The 11,045-nt window shown below is 28.8% G+C and overlaps 1 protein-coding gene across 1 annotated transcript; it reads right to left on the bottom strand.

Annotated features, from left to right (window-relative positions):
• Positions 1-979: 979 nt before the first annotated feature.
• Positions 980-7,494, bottom strand: LOC113375921 (CDK5 regulatory subunit-associated protein 3). The gene is made up of 5 exons (XM_026615860.1): positions 7,382-7,494; positions 7,131-7,305; positions 4,288-4,526; positions 2,350-2,502; positions 980-1,153 (listed from the first exon to the last, which is right to left on the bottom strand). The coding sequence occupies exons 1-5, from the start codon at positions 7,385-7,387 to the stop codon at positions 980-982; spliced, it is 747 nt and encodes a 248-aa protein (XP_026471645.1). The 5' UTR covers positions 7,388-7,494.
• Positions 7,495-11,045: the final 3,551 nt, after the last annotated feature.

The raw sequence follows: 11,045 nt of genomic DNA, 5'->3' as shown, positions 1-11,045 counted from the left end.
ACGAACATGTCGAACAAGAAAATACAAAGATGAACGAACAGGAACACGAACGAACGCGAAAAATTCCAAACAAACGCCTCAAAGCAGTGAAGGCTTGAATCTTTTTGTTCGAGGATGTACCGTGAAACGTCAGATTTATTATTTAAAGTGGCGGAAAAGAGCAAAATTATTTAAAGTCATCAAATTTACAAAATTTGTCAATAACAGCAATATCTTATAATAAACACAACATAAATTAATGAATGACTGCACATTTTAACATCAAAAAAGAAAAATGTTTGTCTACATTCGTGGTAGCGTCCACACTTCACATACGAGTTCAAACTTGAACTAAAAATTCCCTTTGATGTACCGACAAGTTGCGGAACATTGCTCGTCATGTTTGTTTATGTTCGTTCGTGATCGTTGTGGCGTCCACACTATGCTGTTGCCGTTCGTTCTGGTACGTTCTTTTATGTTCGTTCGTTAGGTGTGGCGCACCTTAATATGCGCAGATTAAAAATAACAAAAGCGACCCACGCGCATGTCAAAATCCATGTTCGTTCGTGCTCGTTCGCTAGGTGTGGACGCACCTTAAAAGCGCGACCACTTAATCCTATAATTTTCATAATTAAACAACTTTCCATAGGCCTCTAATATTCTCATATTCATTAAAACCAGAGAATCTAATGCCATACAAGGTTTCATCAAAATCGTCAATTTACCGACCAATCTTTGCCAAAAAAAAGAACTAATCACCATAATTTCCAAATGATAGTTGTCGAATTTACATTTTCAAAATCGGTCCAGAATTTTTTATGAAAACATGGATGAATAATTTTGCACTTTTCAGCAAGTACAAAGAAATGGAATGGTACAAAGAAGGTTACACGAAATGGCTTCTAATACGCAGCCGTTTTTGAAAATAAGACGTCAAAAGATTAAAAATCGGTACACATACACGGACACATACTTTTGTTTTCCAAGTTTGGATAAGATGTTATATACTTACAACACGCTTCGGTTCCTTGCAGTGTATGAATTGATAAACGGTCGTGTTACCAAATTCAAGAATATGTCTAACAACGTCTAGTCCTACCTTTACATTTCTTTTATTTTTGAATCTTTTATACACTTCAACTGCAGGTTCTATGGAATGTAAAGCTTCCACAACCTGTAAAGTAAATAAATAAAATTAAATTTAACATTTTTGTAGTTTAATTTTATTTGCACTAAATACAATAAAACGGATAGCATCAAATATGGAGTTATTTGCCTTTGAACTTGTTTAGCCATAAAAAATATTTCTAGAAAAGTATTAGTGTAAAAAATAACAAACAGATTATGAATGTAAAATGTAGAATATGTGAAGGGGGCAGCTAGCACAAATTAAATTGATGGTTTACCCGCTGAAACACTTGACACATGTAACGTCAATATATTAATGGTAACTAGTTTTCTCCCAAAAACTGTTGTACCTTCAGATTTTAATATTCAATCTCAAATTGTTTTTGTTAAAATTGCTTTTTCTGCAAACTATTCATATGAACTATGTACTGTCTATGCATGTCAAGAAATATTTGTACATACAAAGAAATAATTCTGCGAATCAGTGATTATGCAAGAAACAAATGATAATAAAAATTTTTGTTAAAAATGCAATGGAAAACATTCACAAAAAAGACATTAATTGATCAATTATCGAGTTATATAAAAAATGATTGGAATGCTAAAATGACTATTATGAAATAAAGCTTTAAGGTAAGAGGGTGAAGATTTAGGGCTGTATGTATTTTTGAATTATAAATGCATTACTAATCTGCACATCGCCCTATCAATAGGAATCGAATGTTTTTTAAACCATTCAAATCGGTTGATTCGTACGCTCGAAAACGTTGACGAAATATTATATCCATACATACATTCATACACACACATTTTTTTCTGAGGTATGCCAAAATGTTCAGAAACCTTCAAAACGTGAAGAAATGTGAAAATTTTCAATTTCAACTTTTGGACGATTACAATAACTTACCCTACAGGAAGTTAATAACAATTATTGGTCCCAAACTTATAAAAAATGTTATGAATGAACTCTTAATTACAATTAAGTTTTTTTTAAGTTAAATTTAAGCTTTTCCATAAGTTTAAGAAAATCTTAATCAAAATTCAGTGGAGAATATTTATTAACTGAAAGTTAGACGAAAAATTATTCGATTACTAAAATGATTATTACAAAAAAGAGGTTTGTGGTAGGAGTGTGTCTTCAAGTACAAAAATTAATAATGATAATAAAATACAAAAATTGGTTTGAAAAATACATTTGAACTGAATACATTTTAACATAATTAAAAATATTAAACTACTCACCCCTGAATAAATATTCATTAGTTCAGGCACAATGGCTAGTAATTCTTCTCTTATATTTTTTCCTTTTATTCCCAACACGTCACATTCTGCTTTGAAATCTGCTTCAAGCACTGAGTGAGTCTTTAGGAGTTCAGATTCACGTTTCTCAACATCCTATAAAAAATTGGATATTGATAACAATAAATTATATAAACAAAGGAAGTTGTTTCTTTAAAGTAATTAAGTAAATAGTAGTAACCATACTAAATTATGTAAAGAAAGAAAGTTATGTCTATGAAATAATTAAGCAAAAGTAGTATGGCAATCCCAAACTAGTTGGTTTGGTATTTAGCCTTGAGGCAAGTTACATGAACTTCCCGATATGTGTAAATAATTGACTTAATTAATGAAATATAAATTAATTTATGAGTGATTAAAAGTATTCTGAGTGTATTTATTACACATAATTGAAAACGAACAAACACGTTAACTCGGAGTATTTTATAAAAACAAATTTTCAAAAATCAATAATTTTTATAATTGAACCAGTTTTTGTAGGAATTCAATAATTTAGTATGTTCATTAAGACCAAGTACTCTATCGTTATACCAAGTGAGTGAATCGTCTAATTTTAATTTTAACAAACATCAAAAAAACTACTCATTTTCTCAAACTTTGATGATTTTTTAAAATTAAACTACTTGTTGTAAGGCCGTAATATTACAGTAAGTTCTATAAGACCATGATATATATCGCTAAAAAAAATTCAATAAAAATCGGCTTAAATTTTTTTTTCAACAGTTAATTACAAGAAAACGGCTCGGTAGATTTTCACCTAAAACTAATCAGTACCATTCCCAACTAATATCTTTCGAACAGTTTTTGATTTTTTAAATTCGGTTCGGTAGGATGAGCTTAAATGTGGACAGAAAGTTTAAGACTTTTTTCCAAATTTCAAAGAAACGGCTCGGGCGCTCATCGCACAAAACTGACAAACGATAGTCCTCATCGAAATACATCAAATGGTTTTTAAATTTCTGAAATCGGTTCAGGCGTTTTTGAGAAAACGTCGATGAAAGATCTAATTTTGACAAATGCCTAAAAAACGATACCAACTTTTGCAAACTTTGATGAATTTTCAAAGTTAAACCAATTGTCGTAGGGCCGTAATATTTTAGTATGATCTAGAAGACTATAGCATCTACCGTCAAAAAAATAATAACAAAAATCGTCGAAAAAATTTTTTTTAACACTTTATTACAAGAAAACGGCCCGGCCGATCTTTACCAAAAACTAATCAGCACGATTCCCAATCAATATCTTTCGAACGGTTTTTGAATTTACTTAATCGGTTCAGAATTGCGGGCTAAAACGTAGACAATTTTTTTTTCACTTTTCTGCTATTTATAAAGAAACGTCTCGGCCGATCGTCCCACAAAACTGATAGATAGATAGATAGATAGTCCTCGTCGAGATACATCGAATGGCTTTTAAATTTTTGAAATCGGCCCAGCCGTTTTCGAGAAAACGTCGATTTACGGCAAAAAATCTGTTCACATACATACATACACACACACACATACACACATACACATACTTTTTCCAAACTTGGTCTCATTCGATTCAGAATGGCTTGAAACGTCAAAAAAACAAAATTAGCGAATCGGATTTTTTTATGAAAACATAAACTTCTCCTTCGGGAAGTTAATAACATATCAATTATCAAAAATAAAAAAATATTGAATTTGGCTTACTGAAAGGACAATTTTTTCAATTCATTCATAGACATCAACTTATTGTATTTTACCATATTTTCTAATGATTCCTAGATCATTATCTATATTTACAGCTTCTGTATTTTTTTCAGATAATATTTTAAAGAAAATATGTGGTAAAAAAAACTTTTGTAAGCCTGCACTAGTACACTGAAATTGTATTGTATATTGAAATTATATATACTTGTTGCATTTGTTCAAGCTTCTGTATCTTCTTTCGTAATGCGGGTACATCAAAATAAACGCTGGTGCTTAGCAACCTAGCGCATTCGGCAATAAAAACGTTATTTCTCTCATACATCTTTATGATTTCCATCCAGTCATTCATTCTTTTTGAGCTATACCCTCCAAAAACATTCCTGGCTCCATCTTCAGTACCAGCTAGTACATTTGCGATATCCTTACAATGAAAGTAATGAATATCTGAAAACAGATATAAATAATATAGCATTGCAACAGTATAACGTGAATGCGTTAATAGTTAATACATATTCGTAATATTTTAATAAGTGATTAAGTGTGTTGTGCTGTTTGTGTTTAGTAATAGTATCGTTGTTGTTTTTGTAATGTTAACACAATAAATAAAGTGAAAATCCTTATACCATGAAGTATTAGTGTTGTTTTATTTAGTATTACAGCTTATTATATATATATATATATATATATATATATATATATATATATATATATATAGACCTTTTACTCGCAAAGTTTTAAGCCCCGCTGCTCTTCCTCTATATATTATTTTGACTATATATTTATTTTTTGCCACAAACAAAGGTTATACAATAGAAGAGTTATACAATATTTTTCAACCAAAAAACAATAATATTGTCATTCGTAAGTGATAAATGGATACAAGCCTTTGAGATACCTGACGTAAAAAGCGCGACTCGCGTTCGAAAATGTTTAAAATCTTTCGATGTATATAATATATATATATATATATATATATATATATATATATATATATATATATTAGGGCGGGTCGATTTGTATGGATAAAAAAAGTCACATAGGCACATATGATTTTCGTGTACTAGGATCAAAATAAGATACTTTGCCGAAAAAACCATATCTCTAAAATGAATTCTGATGTCCCGTGCATTCACCCAAAGATTGAGTCAAATTTAAAAAAATCCTGTCTTGGCTCATTTAGAGCGCCTCAATAATGTGTAAATGTATGATCGACCCCCAGTAACTTTGGAAGGCCAATCTACCCATGCCCATGGTTCACCCCCTAGGACCTCCCTTTAGAGGTCCCCAATACAAAAGTTGCATAATTTTGGGAACTTCAACATGACAAAAATCTGCGATTTATTTTTATTATAAAATTTATTTAATCATAAGATATGTAAAAAAACTATGTAAAACTCATAAACTATTGTTTGAAGTCTTTTTTAGTTTCAAGTCTGGAAAATTTTGCACGGCTCTCTAATATCGTCGCCGTGACAGCCTCTAGCGAGCGCAGAAACAAAATGCTTTGGAAAAATTTAAACAACGAAAAATTTTAATAAATTTCTTTTGTAAAAAAGTTTTTTGTGTGTGTACGAATTAATATTTTTAAAATGTTTAAAAAAAAAACGATGATTTTTGCAATATTTGTATGCGAGACTCTAAAGAGAGGTCCCAGGGGGTGAACCATAGGCATGGGTGAATCGGCCTTCCAAAGTTAGTTGGGTTGTTATACATTTGGACGCGATTGAAGCACTCTAAATGGATTAAAACGGGATTTTTCAAAATTCAATCCCTATCTTTGGGTCAATGCGCGGGGATATCAGAATTAATTTTAGAGGTATGGTTTCTTCAGCAAAGTATCTTATTTTGATCCCTAGTATCCGAAAATTATATGTGCCTAAGCGACTTTTAAATCGACCCGCCCTAATATATATATATATATATATATATATATATATATATATATATATTAAGGTGGTCCTTAATATGGACATTTTGAAATTTTATTGCTACCAGGAGCTTAAATGCTTCCAAATTGATACAAAAAATTCTCTAGCTCTTAATATTAACTTTTAGATAGTGCGCAATATATTATATATATATATATATATATATATATATATATATATATGCAGAACTTTGTATTATGAGTGTAACAAATATAAAGGTGTAAATATAAACACTATATTAAGTTTTTTACACTAACTTATTTTCATAAGATTACAGACTTTTCGAGACCATGATATGTCTAATATTCAGTGTAAATTCTTGCAGTAAAAAGTATATATACAGCATATTATAACACAATTATGAGTTATATTTGAATATGGATTAACAATAAACTTAGTTACAAGGCTTGACACTATACTGAATATGTAAAATGTGTGGGAATTTAAAAAAAAAACAAAATTGTAAGTACCGAGAGCTAAAGGGACATAAATATTTTTATAATGTAAACAAATGAGGCGAACGCTGTACATACCAATATCAACAAATCCATATCTACCAATATCAACAAATGTGAAAAGACATTAACTAAAGAAATAAAAATAAGCAACAAAATAAGAATCAAAAAATGTTATAAATTGTTAATAAAGTTTATATAAGAGTCATGTAAAATAATTGTGTCAGTTACCAGATTTACCACAGTTAATTTGTTGTTAGTACAAACATTTAACATTGATTCTGTTATACTATGTTTAAATAAGTCCCTTTCTTTTTGACAACCTCTTTCTTTTTTGTTAACAATGTTTTGTCTGATAAAATGTAAAAATTTTAACAGTTTTAAAGGAGAAAAAGTAATTCGAATAATGTACTCTGAAGAGTCTTTAAAATTTATTCAAGGTATTTTCAAGATAAGAAAATTTATTAATAAAATTTTTTTACGATATTATTATTAAGAATTTACACTGAAAATGAGACATATATGGTCTTGAAACATATGTAATATTATGAAATAAATTTTGTACAAAAACTGAGTGTAGTGTATTGATATTTACATTTTATTATATATATATATATATATATATATATATATTGTGTGTGTGTGTGTGTAAGTATATTACTTACAAGCTCCTGACAATAAGCATGCTATATCCGTATTTCTAGGAATGTCACTCACGGCAGCATTAATTTTGGTTTGAATAGCACCCAAGTTAATAGTCCAATCTGGCTTAACATGCTTGCGACTTAATAACCAGTCTAGAAGCTTTGAAGAATGAATGTCAATTGGAATATCTAAATCCTGGAACAAAAAGAAATTGGAATACTCGAAATCAGAAATAATAAATTTGAATGAGAATTTTATTCTTAGCACTTACACTCATTTCAGCCAATGTTTGAGAAGATTCGGGATAAAAGCAAATAAATAAGCCTGTAGAAAAAGAGGTAATTGAGATCAATTTATAAAATATGTTACATTATTTGTTTTTTATTTTTATTTGTACACAACGTGAAATTTGTTGGAAATTTCACATGTCAGAATGTAGCACATGTGTTACTGTTAGATAAAATGTGATAAGCTGTCAAGTGAATCGTAAACGTCAACAGCAGAGTGTTGCCACCTGTCGGGTCTGAATGAAATAATAAATGGTGTCAGATCGAATTGAATTCAAATTCGATTAGATCGAACACCATCGAATTTTCCTCAAGAAGATCAAAACATTTTAAGTAAAATTTAGTCGAACATCTCGTGCACTGAACCCTATACACACACACACATATATATATATATATATATATATATATATATAAAGCGAGAGGTTTTTCTTCAGATGGTGAAATAATATAATAAAATATATATATATATATATATATATATATATATATTATATACGATATACGATATATATACGATTTATATACGATAGGGTGGTACTTAAAATGGTTATTTTCGAATTTCCTTGCTCCCAGGGGCTCAAATGGTTCCAAATAGATAAAAAACAATTCTCTGAAAGTTTTAGCTCTTAATATTAACGATTAGATAGAGCGCAATTCAATCAAAGATTTGTTGGAAATAGCATGGAAAAATTTTCAATAATTTTAAAAATGTTTTTTGAATGTAATTTAGCGAACAAATGAGTGAATAAAACTCATTCATTTATCGCTAAGTTATACCTAAAACATTTTTTTTAAATTTTCAAAATTTTTTCCATGCTCTTTCCTTTCATTATATATTATATATATATATATATAATATATATATATATATATACAGTAGAACCCCAATCATCCGAACTCCAATCATCCGAACTCCAATCATCCGAACTCCAATTATCCGAACTCCAATTATCCGAACTCCAATTATCCGAACTCCGACTATCCGAATCGCCGATTATCCGAATAACTTTCAGAAAAAAAATTGTCCAGAAAAAGTCTAAGTGCGCTATTATTCTTCCACCAGCAAAGCCAGTGTAGGCACATTGTTTGTTTTGATTTGACGGAGATGTTTACAAAACAATGATTTTAATTTCTAAACTTGTACATAAGTACATTTTATTTATATTTAAAACATGTGAAAATATCATGTTTCTTTCATTTAATTCAATAAAAAAATAGTGCAATATCAAAACGTAACTTTTTTTCTCTCCAATGGCAATTTAAAAAAAAAAACTCCAAATATTTGATTATCCGAATCGGTTCCGGTCTACATTAATTCGGATAATTGGAGTTCTACTGTATATATATATATATATATATATATATATATATATATACATATATATATATATATATATATATATATATATACATATATAGATTTACGTCAAAATAATAACCAATTGTATCATATTAGTATAATATGAATAAAATAATAATAATAATAATATTTATTAACAACTCAAGAAATTCACTATAATAACATATTAATATTTACAAAATAACCTAGATTAAATTCACTAATAGAACAATATTTGTTTTTAAATCAAATTGTCATTTATAATTGCTTTTTAATCGAACAAAACTGAGACATTGATAAAAGTTGTCCACAACAATAAAATAAACATTCTTCGTCTACCTGAACATTTGCCTGGCAACGATCAAATCGACTTTATCATAACATTCGCGCGACTTTAATCAGCTAATTCAGCCGCGATGAACATAATCATAAAGGTGTAGTTGGAATCATATAACATAACATAACATTGTATTCCGATGAGTTGATATGATGCGAAATGGCCTTACGATATGCAAAATAACGAAAAACTGTCCCTTGATACTTTCTTGGAGAGAATTGAGGACAATTCAGTAATTATAGATGGCAATTCAATCAATGTTATTATATTCATATTATGACATTGTGATATAAACCGTCCATTGTATTTGACGTAAATGGTAATAATGAATTTAAATTAGGTTTATCTATCTATCTATCCATCCATACATCATACATCTATATATATATATATATATATATATATATATAATATATATATATATATATATATGTATATATATATGTATATATATATATTAGGGTGGTCCTTAAAATGGTCATTTTCAAATTTCCTTGCTCCCAGGGGCTCAAATGGTTCCAAATAGATAAAAAACAATTCTCTGAAAGTTTTAGCTCTTAATATTAACGTTTAGATAGAGCGCAATTCAATCAAAGTTTTGTATGGAAATAGCATGAAAAAATTTTCAAAAATTTTAAAAATGCTTTTTAGATGTATTTTAGCGAACAAATTAATGAATAAAACTCATTCATTTGTCGCAAAGTTATACCTAAAACATTTTTTTTAATTTTCAAAAATTTTTTCATGCTCTTTCAATACAAACTTTGATTGAATTGCGCTCTATCTAAACGTTAATATTAAGAGCTAAAACTTTCAGACAATTGTTTTTTATCAATTTGGAACCATTTGAGCCCCTGGGAGCAAGAAAATTCGAAAATGACATTTTTAAGGACCACCCTAATATATATATATATATATATATATATATATATAATATATATTATATGTAGGGAGAGAGAGAGAGAGAAAGAGAGAAGCGGGTCGATTTGCATGGGTCAAAAAAGTCGCTAATGCACACATGATTTTCGGATCCTCGGGTTCAAAATAAGATACTTTGCTGAAGAAACCTTTGCTGCAATTTTTGTATCGTGGATCTCTCAGGGGAGGCCCGGACGGTAAACCATGGACATGGGTGGATCGACCTTTCAAAGTTAGTGGGGGTCGGCCATACATTTGGACGCGATTGGGGCACTCTAAATGGGTCAACAAAACGGAATTTTTCAAAATTCAACACCTATCTTTGAGTCAATGCATGAGACATCAGAATTTATTTCAGAGGTATCGTTTCTTCAGCAAAATATCTTATTTTGACTCCTAGAATCCGAAAATTATGTGTCAAAGCGACTTTTGAATCGACCGACCCTAATATATATATATATATATATATATATATATATATATATCGTTTCCTTAAAAAAATTCATTTTTCTCCAAAATGTGCCTTCATAGCAACTAAAAACGCTTGAGAGCTATTTCTACATTATCAGGGTGGTTCGGAATCATCCAGAAGCAGTTTATATAAATATATATATATATATATATATATATATATATATATATATATATATAAACTATTGCTTATATCTAAATTTTAAATAAAAATAATAAAACTCTAGAATTTTAGAAAATTATAGAATATTTTAGTTACTATCTATTTAACAAATATGTTATTGCAACGTACACTTTACTACAAGATTTAGATTATTACATATGGCTGAGTTTTAAAATAAAACAAAACTAGAACTTATATAGAGAATTCAAATACTCAAATGGTTTTGAATTGAAAAGAATACATAAAAATGATTTTCTATTAAAATTATAAAAGTATTATTAGTTTGACACTTTATTGCAATATTATATCATTTTCAATTATCGTCCAAAAACAAAATGTATAAACGTTTGACATTTGGAAGTCATATAATTTAAAAAATATTTTTCATAAAATATTCAAAAATGTTTGTAATGTGAA

Source organism: Ctenocephalides felis, unplaced genomic scaffold (genome assembly GCF_003426905.1).
Source record: "Ctenocephalides felis isolate EL2017-DRISC unplaced genomic scaffold, ASM342690v1 CF-g0.4_SCAFFOLD_01886, whole genome shotgun sequence".
Classification (NCBI taxonomy): domain Eukaryota; kingdom Metazoa; phylum Arthropoda; class Insecta; order Siphonaptera; family Pulicidae; genus Ctenocephalides; species Ctenocephalides felis.
The sequence above is the reverse complement of the archived record's forward strand: the minus strand, read 5'-3'. Positions and strand labels throughout refer to the sequence as shown.